Source organism: Macrosteles quadrilineatus, unplaced genomic scaffold (assembly GCF_028750875.1).
Source record: "Macrosteles quadrilineatus isolate MER2022 unplaced genomic scaffold, UCM_ALF_1.0 Scaffold_9__3_contigs__length_116548681, whole genome shotgun sequence".
In the NCBI taxonomy this organism is placed as follows: Eukaryota; Metazoa; Arthropoda; class Insecta; order Hemiptera; family Cicadellidae; genus Macrosteles; species Macrosteles quadrilineatus.
Genome location: NW_026542602.1, coordinates 5,201,425 through 5,219,438, shown reverse-complemented (window position 1 = coordinate 5,219,438; position 18,014 = coordinate 5,201,425). Strand labels below are relative to the sequence as shown.

Here is an 18,014-nt window from a genome sequence, read left to right as displayed (position 1 = left end):
CTTCGCCAAGATAAAAAGCCAATGCTGCAAGAATATCACTTAGAGACTTTGATGTTGTTTAGTAAGGGAAAGTTCCAAATACCTAAGTATTTTTTTCCAGAAATAGTTGTATTTTATACAGTATAGCTATAGTCTGTTGCTAAAATATGATACTCTAACCATTTTAACCAACAAAACACTTTACTATCAGAGAAACGTATTTATCTACTCCTCCTGTAATTTATTTTGTTTGGTGCACTATTATAGTGAAGGTCAGGGTTAGTCTGAGGCTGAAGGGTTCCCTCTCTACCTAACGGTATACCCTACAGCAGACGGCTGGGAACATTGACAAAAAGTGAAAGTCCTCTAGCAGGACCGGCTTCTTGGTGACTCCTAAACTAAACGTGTTGATAGCAGCGGAAAAACAAACATGAAAATCAGTTTTGATGTTTATTTGTTTTCACGTCCAGTGCCTTTGGATGACTGAAATCTGTCATCGCATGCTGATTGGTTCCTGGAATCTGGAACCCAATTTCAGCTGTCTCTAGTAGACATTTATTAAGTTTAAAATGACTTTGATTAGTCATATCGAAATTCAGAAATGTCTACTAGAGACAGCTGAAATTGGGTTCCAGATTCCAGGAACCAATCAGCATGCGATGACAGATTTCAGTCATCCAAAGGCACTGGACGTGAAAACAAATAAACATCAAAACTGATGAGTCCGTCCACAATAATTTAAGAACAATGAGTAAACATGAAAAATTAGCAAATTACCCTATAAAGGGAAGTAGCTATTGCCATAGTTGGCACCGTAAGACCTGGGCCCGGGACCGATTTACTTTTTCATTTTGATGTCCCTAAAGGCTAAAACATTCCTTCATGTATATATAATATTATGTCCGATTATTATTAAATTTGGCTTGAAGTTGTAGGGTGGGATAAACTTTAATGAGTTCCAGAACCAGCAACTTCAGGCCATAGGAATGGGGTATTTTGGGGTTTTGAAATTTTCAAAAACTGTTTATTTTTCACCCTTAAAAGCATATAAAAATATCCAATTTGAAATACAACCATCGTGTAGAGCTTAAAAACATAATATTGAAGCATAATTGTTGTAAAACTGGACGTTACAAATAAAATTTAAAAAAGTATGTAAAGTACTATTCAACATTTCCATGTTATTCTTATGGATAAAAAGAAATATGTTGTAGTTTGCCTGATTATGGAAAAGTATTTGATTTAATGTAAAAAGTATTTTATTTTGTTTAAAATGTATTTAATGTGCAATGTTGATAAAATTTTGCTAAATATGTTATGTTGGTTATAAAAATACATTCTCAACCGTAGCAGCACACCAGCTCGAATTTTAATTGTCTTTTTTAGGCACTCGAATTTAGTCCTTATAATTAACCATTAGATTTAATCGGTACTTACGTATTATACGGAGGCCACTTATTTTACAGCGCGCTGCGGCTGTTGGGTTAAGTTGGGTTATCATAAATATGTTTGTAGAACTTTCCTAGTTTCGTTATGAATCGAACTAAACGAGATGAGTCATAAAAACTTATGATAACCCAACCTAACCTAACCGCCGCAGCGCGCTGTAAAATAAGTGGCCTCCGTATAATACGTAAGTACCATTTAATCTCGTGTTATTTAAATGGGAAATAATTAAATACTTTTTTATGTAAATATTTCAGTACAAATCCAATCTCACAATTGAAATTTAATTGCATAGTCTGCAGGTTTGCTGCGGTAGGTTTATTGTTTTTTTGGCATTGCTACATTATTAATTTCAGTTTAAACAAGGTGCAACACATATAACACATATCAACACATATTATAAGCCAGTCAATCACGAGAATTTACTTTTACATGCTTTTACTTAGTCAGTTGTGGGAAATTTTACCTATAATTTTATTTTAGTCATATTAACTTGACGAATCTTCTTCACCTATTGTATTAAGATTTTTTATGATCTACGTTAGCTGCATACAATTATTGTAATACAAATTACATTTTAAAATCATTGATTAAGAAAATGCTTGTAATTAGTAATCCATGGTTCCATGTTTACATGTAACGGAATTGCCTTAATTGGCTTGTTTTTTGCCAAACGACTCCACCAAAGACTCCAAAGTTGTCAACGCTGGCGACATCAATCATCTGAAAGATGAGACAGCATTTTTTGTTTTGTACCTGTTCACATGACAACATTTAAGTTCGCTGTTTTTGTTGCCGGCATTATCAAGAGCTGTAAGAAACCGGTTTTATTTACGGACGGCTTTTGTTGGTTCCGTTATATTCTGCCGGAGCAAGAAAGTAGAATACGTGTCAGTGGAACAACAACAGTACTGCGGCAAGGGTTGAAGTCTTCTTGTAGTCCTTCTGCCCGGCGGTGTAAACCTAGGTTAACTTCACTTCTACAAGAATTTATTCCAGCAGTGCACATCTTCACCTCTAGTGACGACTTAAATTGTACTATTAAGTCAACCAGTGATATTGTGCGTCGATCAATTCATACACAGAATCAAAGAATCATGCCAGAAAAGAAATTTTTCGAGCGGCTTCCCAAAACGGTGACTCCTAAGAATTATGATTTATTCTTGAGACCTAACTTATCAAAGTTTACATTTGAAGGAAAAGAGAAAGTGAAAATTGTGGTATGTACAAAATAAACATTTCTAAGCTTGTGTAGGTATAGGTAAATCCTAACTTTAGGATGAAATTGTCACCCTAACTTATGATGACAAAATAATTGGGAATGCAGGACTAGCCTATAATAAGCTTTTGGATTTAACCTAACTTGAAGGCCTTAAGTTAAGGTAGGCCCAAGTTAGGGGTAGTTAACGTTTGCGATTTTGGAAAATGTTAGTGATCGGCCTAGCATAGCCTAGGCCTACTGTATGAAGGTTATGCTAGGCTTACATAGGGCTTAAGCGGGGTTTACATTGGTCAAGTTACTTGAATCAAGTTTACTGGAGTCAAGTAACTTGACCAATGTAAACGAGGCTTTAGTCACATTAGGCCTAAGTCTTTGGTATTTATTTATTTAGGGGTAGGCCTATCCTAAACTTACTTTTTTAGAACCGTTGAGAGTTTTGTAGAAGCATGTTGATTGTTAGTAGGCCTAAGTTAGCTTTGTGATCTTTCTTGCAGAATCTGTAGGCCTAAGTTAGCCTAGCTTAGCCCTAACTGACGATTCCTAATGCAAGTAAGTTAAGTTATAATGTTCGGTAATTATTTGATATGTCTACAACGCGATATCATGTAATTTTTACATGTCTACCGGTACTTAGGCTACAGTAATTTTCACGCTGAATCCAAAAATTCAATCAGTTTTTGTCGGAGAGATTCCTAAGTGAGTAGCCTACAGTTAAATAATTAATAACCTATTAAGCTTCAGTTTTGTTGAGTTGAGTTATTCACACGCATTTTGATATCTTTATTTCATTGTGTTTCGCCCACTTAACTGTGCAAAAACAGTCTGGAAGTAGGCCTAGCATAAATTAATGAGTCGGCTCAACCAAACCTTTACCAACCTAATCTAACCTCACTTCAAAACCCTTAATTTACCAACCCCCTTATTTATGACTCGAAGAAACTGGATTGTGACATACGAAAATAGGCTAATTGAAACATTTTTTATTGTCCGCACAGAGCTCATCAAAAAGGGTGTAATATAACCCTTTTGATTCTCTTGCACTAAGCATTGGATGAACGTACATTTTTCTCTTCCTTTGCCTCCTTTTCTTCAGAAGTAACAGAAGGAGAAGATACTTATAATCACTCATTATTCACTGTAAACACCGCTCATAACAAGTACAAGTGCAAGACAAGCACTCACAACAACGGCGCCACGGCGGTAAAATTCTGGCTACTCAACTGGCTACTCAACTGGTTATAGGTTTGGTGGCCAGTGCGTCGCCAGCTACTGCCGCTGGCGACGTCGCCAGGCTACCTCTTGTAATAGGGGCCTTAGGCCTACATTAATATACAACAAAAACAAAATCTAAATCATGGATACAGAAACTTTAACAAAAGAAAATAACTTACATTTTAAACTGTACAAAAATAATCTTCCTCTCTCTCTCTCTCTCACACACACACACACACACCAAGCACATCTGTCAGTGACCAACCACGCGTACAAGCCCCTAGGACAAACCAACCATGGCCATAACGTTCAAAATACATATTTTTTAGCGCTGCCACAAACCGGGAACGGTTGTCAAGGGATTTGATGGCTAAGGGGAGGTCATTCCAAAGTCGGCAAGCGGTCACAACAAACGCTCTATCGTAAACTGCAGTCCTATGATGAGGCATACGCAAAGTCAATGAAGCATAGCGTGAAAATCTAACACTTTCTTCAGCTACAAATCTAAAATCATCTACGGTACAAAATATTTTGGAAAATTTGTTTTTATTATTGAATAGGTTAGCAAAAGAATTTTAATTGATCTAAGGTCACATAGCTTTAATAGTTTAGAATTAATGTAGTAAGGCGTGATACGCTCACTGCGTCTCAGATCATAAATGAATCTCAAGCAGTAAATAAATAAGAACCGATTAAACTTAAGTTATTTGGTTTCAAAACGAATTGATTTCATTCCGCATTAACCTTAAAGTTGAGTACAAACAGCTGTTTGCTCTCCTCCTCTCTCAGTCCTCAGTCCACAAACGGACCCGTCCAGACCACGCCATATTAGGCTACCATCAGTACCGCTCAATGAACCTTAGATTTGTGGGCTGCACTTTACTTTAGGTCCTACACTCATTCGAATGAAAATATCGATATATTGTTTGGTTAGTTAGGTTAGGTTAACCTTATACCTAACTAACCAAACGATATATCGAATGAAACAATCGATTTATATCGATCGATATTTTCATTTGAATGAGTGTAGGACCTAAAGTAAAGTGCAGCCGATTCGTGATATTAACCTTCATTTTACGGCCACTTACATAGGAATCTCTCAGACAAAAACTTATTGCATTTTAGCGAATTTCCCTAAGTTATATAGGGAAGTAGCTATTAAGTTACCGTAGGTGGCACGGTAAGACCTAGACCCAGGACCGATTTACTTTTTCATTTTGATGTCCCCAGAGGCCAAAAACACTATTCGTTCAAATTTTTATATATATACGTCCGTGAACTTGAGTAATTTTTGTCAGATTTTGATGAAATTTTGTTTAAAGGTGTAAAGCGGGATAAACTTGAATGAGTTCCCGAACCAGCACGATCGGACCATGGGAACGGGGCTTTACGGGGGGTTTTATGGGGTAAAAATTGGTTTTTCTCACTTTTGACCCTCAAAACACAAAATTTCCCAATTTCTCTTTAGACCTTTAAAGAGCTTAAAAAACAAATAATTTATTAGGCCTATATAAAAGTATTTTTGTTTGATTATTAGTAACAGAGAAAATTACAAGAATTGTAAATTTAAAATTCCCATGTTATTCTTATGGAGAATATTGTCAAATGTTGTAGTTTGCTTGTTTATGAATATATTTTGATCAAACTTGGCAAATTTATTTATTTTGTACTAAGCTATCAATATTTTACTCAAAAACACACTTTACCATTTTTACCATTTACCATCCTGTGTCTTCTCCACAATCCAGGGATCAAGGAATCGTCAAACTTCTTCCTGATCAAACTTCAGGGGAATGATGGGTTTGTAGGCCTATTCATGTCTCAGGTGTTGGAAAGTGTGCTCCACAATAAATTCGAAGACTGTGTAGTATGGCCTATCTCTCTATTGTTTTAGTTTACTATTAAAGGTGACAGGTTTTTTGATGGTTTTGAGTTGTGGTGGTAATAAATTGAAGAAGTAAGAGCCAGAGTAGTGAGGACTATTGTTGAATTTCTGCAATCGATGTTGTGGCAGGTCTATGTTATGTGTGTTGCGGAGGTTGTATGAATGTTGTTCTGATCTCAGGGTAGGTGTCGATTGTTTTGCAAGTGTGATGGATTCCAACAGGTACAGGGATATAACTGTAAGGATTTTGTGTTCTCTGAAAATCGGCTTGCAGTGTTCATGATTTGGCAGTTGAAAGATTGTCCTTATGGTCTTCTTTTGGATGGTGAGGATGCGTTCCATGTTCCTGTCCGCTGTGGATCCCCATGCAGCAATCCCATAACGCAAATGTGAACAAAAGAGGGAGTGGTAGGCTATTAATGCTGTAGGTTCATTGGCGATGGCTCTAATTCTTCGAACAACGTGGTGTGCAGAAGATAGTTTCCCACAGAGGTAGTCAACGTGGTCCTGCCAGCTGAGATTTTGATCGACATATATTCCGAGGAACTTTGTTGAGCGTGATAGGGGTATGCTGAGGTCATGCCAATTGCCACCAGATTCGTTTTTGTTGCTAGGAGTAAAGTTTACGAGGACAGTCTTAGCTTTGTTGATGTTAAGTTTCATAGAATTGCACGTAGTGGTTGCGCTGTCAATTGTTGAGTTTACTAGGTTACTATTGTCAATATGATGGTTGGTGGGTACTACTATGGTTGTGTCATCTGCAAATAATATACAATTTATGTTGCCGTTGAATGATTCTGGTAGGCTGTTGATATCAGGAAAAACAGTGGACCGACTATCGAGCCCTGTGGAACGCCTCTGGTAGTCTTCCTCAAACTTGACTTAATGCTTGAAACAGTGTTTTTCTGCTGGTGCTGAATTTCTACAAACTGGAGTCTGTCTGTAAGGTAGTCTACAATCCAACGCTGGGCTTTGTCTGTAATGCTTAATTGTTGCAGTTTGCTCATAAAAATATTCCAGTCTAAGTTATCAAATGCTTTTTGCAGGTCTAGAAAAATTCCTGTTGCACTTTTTTTTAGTGATGGGCCAATTCCAAAATTTCTCGATTCCGATTCCGATTCCGATTCTTAAATTTAAGATTCGAATCTCGATTCCGGACTCGATTCCGATTCCAAATTCAATTATGTTTTATGAATGTGTTTAAAATTGTGAAATCAGTACAAGCTTACCAAGCATGTTATCTATATGTAGAATTTAGAATGTCACACATTCAATACACATTTACAAGGTTATTGTAAAATACTAGCCATAGAATATTATAAAATAACTTTTATATGTCCTATAAAAAATCATTCATTATCATTATAAAAAATCAGCCCCTATCCAATTCTTGATTTTTAATTTATATACAAACTAACCTAACCTTATATAAACTTCTAGGAGTAGGCCTAGTTGAAACAAAAACATAATTAATTATACAGCTTAAGCAATAGATCAATAATATTAATATTTGGTATCTGATCTGCATTTAAGTCACACGATTCACAACAAAAGTAAGTAGAAAAAGTCAATAACGGAACCTGCAAAACTACTCTGCCTATCGGCCATTAAAATACCCAGTGTTCGAAGATTTACCCGTTGATTGCAACACTAAACAAGTTTATTTACAATTTCGCGCACTTGAACATTTATAGGTAGTTAAAACCTTCCAATTCACTGTACAAAATTATATTCCCAAGCCCAAGCCCAAGTCGCTTTTAGGCTATAGGACGCTCGCTCTAGTCTCGTTGAGTAGTGACGTTTCGGGACCGAATACGAAGTGTTTTGTTATACTTTGGTAATAAATGGTAGTAAGCTCATTTGTTTGGTAGTAAGGCCCGCCGCACATTGGAGCTAGGCAAGGAGCAGGCGAGGTGCAGGGTAGGTGCAGGCGGGAGCGAGGACTTTTTCGTGTCACCGCACATTGAAGCGAGGCGGGACAGAGGTTTCCTAGCTTTGGTCCTACTGTCGCGAGTAGAGAAATATTCTTTGGACCTTTACTGATTCTGATTGTGAAATTAATAATTTATTTTGACTCTATTCGCTATCCGAAAAATGTAAAAAAATGTTTTTGGAAACGTGTTTGCATGAAATAAAGATTATAAGCCATGGAGTTTTAACTACTGAACTGCCAGACCGGCCTTTTAGAGAATATTTTCGTGTGAACACATAATAACAGTTTGATGATATCCATAACTTGATTGAAAGTGGCATTATTGGAAAGGAATGCAAAGCTCAACAACATATAGCCATCTGAATTAAATGCTCAATTGCTATATCTTTCACTCACAAAACACTAGAAACCCAACGCAGGCGCGAGTGAGGTGCAGGAAAACTGTATTCCAACTACAACGCCGCAGAGGCCTGACAGAGGCTGCAGCTGTGCTGTGCGAAGGCTGCGCGCAGCCTCTGCTCAATGTGCGGTGCTCCATTTAAATACGTGTATTACAGAATAGCCGCGCCTCGCCTGCACCTAGCCTCGCTTCAATGTGCGGCGGGCCTAATGGTAGTAAGCTAAGTTTGGTAAGTAATTGGCAGCTTACTCAGCTCTGTTTAGGGATGAGCATCGATAGTAGATGTTTTCGCATCACCGATGTTTTTCTATAGATTTTCGTTGTTTTTCACATCGATGTTTTTGACCAAGTGTAATTGAGATATCGATGCTTTCCGTTAGGCCTACTGGAGAGTACAGAGACCAGACGAAAAATTGAAGAAAAAAATCTATGTCTTAGTCCCAAAAACATCGATGTTTTCACAACGATGTTATCGGTTACTGATAACATCGATGTAGCGATGCAATGATTCAGTTAGTAGCACCAATACTAGAAAAATACCGGTATGGATCATAAACATAAACAAATGACGTTGTTGGCCCGAATCCTCTACGAATAGCGTTGAACATATGTTTTGGCAGTTCAATTTAAGCAATGTGAAATAATGTGTATTTTCGGGCAAAAATGTCATTTGTTTATGTTTATGATCCATACCGGTATTTTTCTACTTTTCTAGTATTCGTGGTTAGTAGCCTTGGTACTACTGGTTGATCTAAATCGATGCTCATCCCTTTCCTTGTATGTCTTGTGAGCTGTGACGCAATGCTTACTCGCTCCAGTCCAGTTTGCCCGAATCTCCAATTCCCATCTGTTAACTGTTTCTCATTGTAGGCTTCTATCTGTATTGAGTTCGCATCTATTATTTTTGCAATACGCTCGCTCTAGTCTTGCTGAGTTAGTGACGATACGACCAGGACTTGTTGTTTGCTCAGAGTTGCAAGCAAATCATTAGCAATCTGAATTTATTTTGTTTCTTTGTTGCTTTATATGACGTTTATGGCTTAGCCTATTTTAACCAATTTTATCAAAGAATCGAAGAGAGTCGGAATCGATCCCAAACCCACGGAGATTCGAATCGATTGCTCGATTCGATTCCGGCGGAATCGAGAGTATTTTGGAATCGAGAATCGGAATCGGCCCATCACTACTTTTTTTACCTTCCCAGATGCTATTTGTCCTTGCATAGCTTAGCTATTGATGTGTTTGTGCTAAATCCCTTCCTAAACCCATGCTGGCAAGGGGAAAGTAGGTTGTTGTCTTCCAAGTAGGCTATTAGCTGATTATGGATTGTCCTTTCAAGCAGTTTGGAGATGGTGGGTAGGTTTGAGATAGGCCTATAATTATTGGGGTCCAACCTTTCGCCCTTTTTAAATACTGGGTAAATTTTGGCAATTTTCATTTTACCGGGGACAACGGCTTGCTGTATGGACGAATTTATTATGTGGTGGACTGGTTTTAGAAGTTCGGTTTTGCAAAATTTGAGGATTTTCCCAGACAGGTCGTCATAACCAGCTGAGTTGTTGGACTTTATTTTGTTCCAGAGTTTGTCGAGTTCGAGTTCTGAGATGGTTTTGAACATTGAAAGCGGGGGTAGGCCTGTATTGCTTTCCTTTTGTGGTGCACCTGTGCCTGTATGCTGTTGGTTACTTTGTTGAACAAATAATTTGTTAAAAATGTTACTGACATGGTATGGATCTGTGATAGTTTTACTATTGTTGACTAGGGTAATCTGGTTTGTTTGGTTACATGATTTGCTTCTTTCCTTGTTCACTGTCCTCCACAATTCTCTTGTTTTGTTTTCGGCTTGTGTGATTCTATCTTTGGTGTGCTTTTGTCTTCTACTTTTTACCTCAAAATCATACCTCTTCTTCAGTTCTTGGAATTTGCACTTGTCCTCTAGTGATCCTGTTTTATGATATTGATCCTGCGCTGCACATAAAGTGTTTTTTTGGTTAATTAGCTCACTGTCCCAGAAGACATGTTTATTTGAATTGTTGATTTTTTTAGGCTCTTTTGGCATTACGTGGTCCATGTTAAGTAGAATAATTTCTATAAAGTTGTTGTATTTAGCCTCCACTGTTGTTGGTGGGAAGACTGGTTCCCAATCAACTTGTTTCAGTTGATCCCTCAGTTCAGCCAATTTCACCCTAGACAAATTCCTGGTGTATTTATATGTTGCTTGGTGTGGTTTATTTTTGTTTTTTACTTTGCAGACCAGATAGTGGTGATCAGATATTGTCGTGTTATACGCTTTAGTCTCAATTTCATAATTTTGGATATTGGAGTACCATCCATCTATACTTGAGGTTGAGGTCGGTGTTCTCCTTGTCACTGGAATGTGGTAAATACTTGGCTTAAAATACCTACTTTGTATGGTCGCCATTTCATTGAAAAGTATTAAATGTAGCAGCCATGTTCAGCTAGAATGTTTTTAAGATGTTTTACTCCTGGTTCTTCCGGCTTCAAGATATTAAAGTTGGCATCACCCAAAATTACGATTTGGTCAGCTCTTGTCGAGTGCAGTCTGAGTAGGTTGTTAAGTTTTTCCAGGAAAACCATTTCAGTTCCAATGTTTGGAGACCGGTAACATCCAATTTATTAGTTTCCTTGTAGCAGCAAACCTAGGTACTCGTTAAACCTAATGGTATTAAAATATATTTAACTGAAAATCAATTCAGACAAATGGAAATTCGCTTAGTCGGCAGGTTTGCTGCGGCAGGGGTATTTGGATTTAACGTAAAAAAACTGTGAGTAGACATCTAAAATTAAAATTCACGATATCGCGTTGTAGGCCTAGATCTAAAATATATTGCCAAATGTTCATAGGACAATATATACCTATAAGTTACTAGGGTATTCATTATTAAACACCGGTACCTATTAAGTTTAAGTTATTCTTGGACTACCGGTAAGTTAACTTCAAAGGCCTAGATTAGCTTAACTTAGGGATTGAGCGGAGCTCCTGTTACCTAGTACTTACACGTTGTTTGCCCCAAAATGCTTGGAAACAGTGAACCATCGTCAAGTATTTTTATCATAACTGCTGATCTCATCATCATCCCACATTAAAATTGTTAGGCCTATAGTGTAGCCTACTTGCTAGATTACATTCTGGCTGCACGTTAGCATGGACAAAAAGAATTAAATATAGACCGTCAGCTGTGCTGCGGTTACCATGGGTTCTGGCTCACCGCTGGGAGCGCCATGTAGTTACGGCCTATGCGCTACGTAACTACACGGCGCTCCCAGCAGTGTGTGCCAGAACCTGTGGTAACCACTGCACGGCTGACGGTCTATAGCCCTATTTAGGCCTAATTCTTTTTGTTTATGACGTTACGTAGTTTAAAAAGGTCCTACATTTACTCACATACTTCATGTTTGGTTAAGGTAAGGTTAGTTTAGATCAGTTTCATTTCATAATCAGCTGGTAGTTAATGTTTAAATTTATGTAGAATGTAGGACGTAAACTAAAGTGCAACCTACATTCTTTAACATAGGCCTTAAATGCAATTTTGAATTTTTTTTAAGACTAGGCTACCGGTATCTTAAAATACTTCAGAGCTTAAAATAGGTACTACCGTAACTTACTAGTAACTTTGCCTAAGTTGTATGCAAATTTGATCAAAATTCAAGATGTTCAACAATTAGTAGGCCTACGTAACATTAGTAATTTAGTAACAATTGGTAATTAGTAAGTTAATTAAACATCAGTAGGCCTACTACAGTTCGGCCGCTTAGAAAGCGACCTCCTCCAGCATTGGTTTAGCATTAGCACGCAGGTCGTTTTCTAAGCGGCCGAACTAGGCTATATAGTTGGTAAACGTGTAGACTAATGTTTTGTCGTGTTAAGTTGGGACAGCCAAGCCTATCGTGTTCCCAGCCACGGATAAAAATAATAAACAACGCCTTCAATTTGTGAGAGAAAATGTTTCCTACTTTTTGATCTTCTCACATTCACTATTTTCACGAGGTCCAAAAAGTATTCGACAGTCTCTTTCATAAGTTAACTCACAATGTAAATATTTAGGCCTATTTTAAACTGGTAAATGATCTTTAAATTTTTTAACTAAAAAAAACATCCTTTAGACCTTGTGAACTTATTATATTTTTGGATCTTGTGAAATTCTCGCAATAGGTCCATGGATAGGCCTACCTTTTGTAGCGCATGGGCATAACATTCCCATTCATCTATTTGAGAGGGTAGGCTACCTACTACCTATTAGGTAGGCCAATATAATATTAATAAGGCATCTAATAATGGAGTGATTACTCTAGTCTTGTTAATAAAGGTGTGTCACAAGTTAACTTAAGCTGTTTGCAAGAATGTGACAAATGAAATATTTACCATAATAAATTATTAGAAACTGATTCTTAACATGTTTTCCCAGATAAATGAACCTACAAACAAAATAGTCTTGAATGCTGCTGAGTTAGATGTTTCTCATGCGGTATTGACCACTGCAGACGGATCTTTGTTGACACCGAAGCGACAGATTTCTGTAGAAAATGAAACGCTTACTTTGGAGTTCGGACAATCTCTCGCTGCCGGAGAAGCCGTTTTGGAGACTCATTTCAGCGGAACTCTCAATGACAAAATGGTTGGCTTCTACAGGAGCAAATATACTTTGTAAGTTTTGGTTAATTTACGATTATAGACGTATAATTTTCTTTATTATTAAAACATGTTGAGTTGAGACTGATTTAGGCCTATAATTTTAGGCAATGGTTAACTTAAATTTAATGTCATAGTTGTATTTAACTTGGCCTATTGCCCTAACGCAAGGGCTACTAAAAATTAAGTCTTTCTCGTTGCTTGATTAATTTAATAGTAGGTTTAAACTTAAATTACCGTACTCACCAGACTTCTTTCAGTTTTATTTAATTTGGTCTGTTTAATCTTAATCAATGGATTGTTACACAGTAGTTTCAGGTGTCAAGTATTTTATTCATAGATCTGTTAAACCTGAAAAGTTAATCAAAAACGTATATTTAAAACTGTTTAAGTCGCTACCTATTAAAAAAAAAAATGTTGTTCTAAAGGCTGTGTTAGTGTTTTATAAGATAAATGTTTTTAAATACATTTCTGGAAAACATGATGCAGTATGTTTGACACTACACAGTAACTTGACTTAAGTTACAATAGGCAAATCCATTTTTACTTTCTCCGCCTGTACATAGTAACTCAAAACTTTTTGAGTTTTAGTTTTGACTTTTGAGTGGATATATCCGTTTTGGGTCCCCCTAAACCCAAAAAAGTGTTAATCAAAGTAATGTCTACGGTGTGTGTGTGTGTGTGTGTGTGTGTACAGAGCTGGCTACAGACCACACCTGTCGACCGATTTTGATGAAATTTGGTACGTAGGTACTAAGCCATGACAAATATATCTGCGGGCGTTTTTTTTTTAATTCCTTTTTTTAGGCTATATGGTGATTTTTTCATAAAAACTTAAAAAAACTGATTTTCTCAAAAACAGCCCGAACAATTTTGATAAAACTTGAGTATTATGTTAGGCCTATAGTTCTATAAATTCTGAACAAAATTTTGCAAATTTCATTTCTGTAAAAATTACAGTTTCCAAAGTTACCGGTATTCATCTTATGTAATTTCCCAAAACAACCACATAAAGTACCGGTAACAAAATATAAGATTTTAGGAATAAAGCCGGTTTTGATCAAAATTAATGTGTTATGGTCCTTATAATTCTTATAAAAAATAGTGCAACCATTGCTGTAACAATTACATTTCACAAGTTAATGCAACTTTTGTGATTTATCCCTAGAATATCATAGTTACTCCCACCGCTTACCCATGATAAAGGTTGTTTGAATACAAGCTTATGGGAAAAGTATATGTCAGTTTACTTATACCGTTTATTATCATTTTGATCTATGTTTTAGAGTTATTTTTAAAATTTAAGTTAGTTTTTACTTCTTATTTATTCAGCAGATAAGCCCCATCATAACTTGTAGTTATCTTATCATAATAGCTCTTCTGTGGCTTCTTAACACTACTTTTATCAGTCCCCTGTCTAAATAATTCTTGTTTTTATGACAACTTCCCATTGTATTTTACAGGAATTCATTACTTAAAGAGCACAACCTATGTTCTTTAAATTATTTACAAACACATTTAGATAGGCTATATAGTTATTTAGAGCAAATTAACAAAATGTTGAATAACCTGTAATATTTTAAAACTAGGTGAAACCCGTCGAAATCGACGGTTACTTTCGAGGCTTACGCTAATTCATCTAACTGCGATAAATTGAGTGAAATTATACATATTTTGAGCATTTAGCATTGATAAGTGTAAAAACAATAATGATATTAATTTCGTTAGTTACAAAATATGGTTGATCATTCAATGAATAAAATATAAAATATTTCCCATACTGTAGGCTACGTCATCGTAGTTGTTAGTATGCTATCTGGTATCTCTTCCTTTGGAAGAACCTTTAAATAGTATTAAAATCGTATTGGTGAATCTTTTGTAGTTAAACACTTCCGTGATTTCATCAGTGTAATACAGATTAATCTATGATTTTATTTGAACAAAAAAATCTGTCTGTTGGGATGACACGTTCTAACTTCAAAGGGAGGTATATCCGTTACGGTGTAAGTTTGATTTTTCCTTCGTCACGTCGCGTCAGTTCATATCGTACTTCTGTGCCGATTAATAACACTCTAGCACAGTTTTGAGAAATTGGTTGTGGTGTTACTGTTATAGCTGGAATTCCTTGACATGGGGGATGTCAGTTAGTTGTCTCAGCCTTATCAGTTACATAAAGTTGTCAATATAATCTACGGAATGTTAGGTGTAGTGAAATATACTTGAAGTGAGGTTGGCTTTTATTCTTGAACTGTTAGGGGCCTCCTCATTTATATGGTCATGCAGCTTCATTGGCAACAAATAATGCAAATGACATAGTAAGAGCACAATAAAATTCTTCCGTAGATGAATTTTCTGTTGGAGAAATGTAAAGCCGAATTATAAATGTCACAATGCGAGTATGAGCATTTTGTAACTATATTATATGGGTAAGTTACATAGATTTTTTAGGTTGCTGCTCAGTGCACTTTAAGAATATATATTTTAGAGATAAATTAAATGGTTTTTGTTGCTGAGTAGCGCTAGTAAACATGCACAACCCTTTTCGTTAGTCTAATAACATTCAAAGGCTCTCTAAGAGTTCAAGTTCTTATTTTTACACATATCTATATTATGTTTTCACTAAGCTTAATGAATACATCGAAGTAACCTCTCTGAAAAGTCTGCAGTATATTGCAGTTTTCCAGCTTAATTACTTTCTAAATATGCACATATTTCTACATAAATATTGTAAAATGTTTTATCCAGTTGCTGTAAACCACTATTAATTTAACAAAATATGGACACGGCTCAAATGGGCACCGTGCTCTTCTGCACTTGTATTATTTTGTATTGTAATACACAATCGAAGATTTTTCCAATGATGGAAAGCATGTATGACAATAATCTCATGATGAACTGTCTAAAATAATATGATAAAATATAGGGAAAAGGTGTGAAAAAGGCAGACACCAACCCGTAAAATAGATATAAGATAGTTCAATAAGATACAATTGTAGGAGTTATTGTGATAAAATGATTTTCCACTCATCTCGTAATGGAACTTTATATTGCAACACAAATGATACAGAGAAAAATCAATTTAAAAATCAGAAAATAACATTGCAAATACTTCTTTTGGACAATTCAGTAACTCCCAATAAATGTGTGTTAATTAAAACACAATTTTAAAAATAACAGCTGTTTTATTAAAAAGTATCATCCACATGACCAAAGTGTAAACAAATCTGTGGAGGGATCTTTAAAGGCTTCTGGGGCAGAGCCCTAAGCGAATTAACCTCGTTTTTCTTTTGATAACTCATCTACAGACCAAGGCCTTTCTTTGGACACCTCTACCAAGTTTCTACGCCCAGCCGTTCTCTCAAATTAATGGAGACAAAGTTTCCAATAAATATTTAGATTCCTCCATGTTAATCTTATGGGAGAAAACCCAACTTTGATGGAAGATCCTGACCAAACTAATAAAGATATCAAAAAACGAAAAACACTTTGCAAAACTACAGATCAGGCCAATTTTTTTGACACTTTAATCATCAAAATCGGTCCAAAAATGAGGGAGTAGTTCTGTTCACAAAAATCGGCTTAGCGTATTATATATATAGATGACAAACTCCCTTAAGAAAACTCTATAAGCCTAGTTAAAGAAATACATGTTTAACTAAAACTGAATCTGGTTTAAATTGAAAACCACTTTGAAGTTGAATCTGAAACCGTATTAAACATTCACATCACTGTTTTGTTATTTTTAGGTGCCTTAATTAATTATACCTATTAATAGGGAAATATTTAATCAATTTCATCCTTAATTACCAACACTAAATCCCTGTTCAGTGTTCACGCTTGGTTAACAAGGTAGCCTCTCTGAAATAAAACTTATGCCCAGTAAATGCAAATACAGTACTGTATAATATTAGCATAAATATTTTCAAATGCAAATTAAACAGGGAATTAGAAAATAAGAGGGACTTTTGACCTTGGTACACATGTTGCAATTTCTACTAAGTTACTTGCACGTGCAATTGTACTTGCGTAACAGTTGTATAATAAATACTAACCTATAACTTACCTTCACTAGCTGAATGATTGACCACACACTTATTCTCTTTGTACTTTTATCCTTAAAAGTATGAAGTGAATGACAATATGTGTATTTCAATAAATTTAATACTTTGATAGAGTAAACAGGCCTACAGGTGTTAATCTTTATCGTTTACCTACTAGAATACTATTAGAATCAGAATCAGAAAAGCTTTATTCAGGATTTATACATTATATACCTACATGAAATATATGCATAAATACAGAATGGCGTCAAAACAGCTTATTACTGATTAAAAATACTTGGTTAAACTAAATAGGCCTAAAACAGGATATTTAATTAATGTAATTACATGTTGTAAAACTCTTCAAATGAGTAAAATGCTCCATCATTTAGTAATAATTTAAGTTTTTTTTTTTAAGACCTAATGTTTTTTATATCAAATATTTCTTTTGGTAGATGGTACAAAAACTTAATACCTGCAGCTGTTGGTTTCTTGTTATAAAACTCCAGTTTGTGTTGTGTTACGGATGGATAATTTTTATGCCTAGTATTATACCTATGATTATCCCCCAGCAGTGGCACCTTGTCTTCAGAAGCCCTCACATGCATAATAGTGTGCAATATATATGAGCTGTAAACGGTTAGAATTTTTAATTTAGGAAAACAATTTTTGGCCGATTCTTTATCATCCAGATTTAACATGGTTCTTATTGCCCTTTTTTGAAGGATTAGAATACTTTGTAAATTTTGATTACTTGTAGCTCCATATAACTCAATACCAAATGTAATGTGTGAGGTGATATGTGCATGGTAAACCTTAAGCATTATCTCAAGGGAACAAAATTTTGACAGATTTCTTAAGGCAAATAAACCCGAGGAAATTTTATGTAACAATTTATCCGTATGGAGTGACCATGATAAATTTCCATCAAGCAATAAACCCAAAAATTGTGTTACCTTTACCTGAGTAATTTGGAGATCATTTACTTAAATACAGAATTCTGGATTTTTCTTTTGTGCTGTACTGAATGACATACAATTGGTTTTATTAAAGTTGAGAAATAATTTATTGAAGTTTAAGTAGTTTTTTATAGATAACAGATTTTTTTGGGCCGACTCTTGTATTTTATTAAAACATTTACCAGAAACTAACAAATTTGCATCATCAGCATATAGACACAATTTTGCCATATTATCTGTTAATGCTGTTGGCAGACCTTTAATATAACAAAAAAATAAAATGGGAC

At 35.6% G+C, this 18,014-nt stretch overlaps 1 protein-coding gene across 2 annotated transcripts in view; it reads left to right on the top strand.

Moving 5' to 3' along the window:
- Positions 1 to 2,196: 2,196 nt before the first annotated feature.
- LOC129002202 (puromycin-sensitive aminopeptidase-like) overlaps positions 2,197 to 18,014 on the top strand; it is a 56,148-nt gene continuing 40,330 nt past the window's right edge. For both annotated transcript variants that reach the window (XM_054429840.1, XM_054429841.1), the window contains exons 1-2: positions 2,197 to 2,645; positions 12,505 to 12,743. In XM_054429840.1, coding sequence (XP_054285815.1) covers positions 2,523 to 2,645; positions 12,505 to 12,743 — 362 coding nt within the window. In that variant the 5' untranslated portion in view covers positions 2,197 to 2,522. The remainder of the gene's footprint in view (positions 2,646 to 12,504; positions 12,744 to 18,014) is intronic.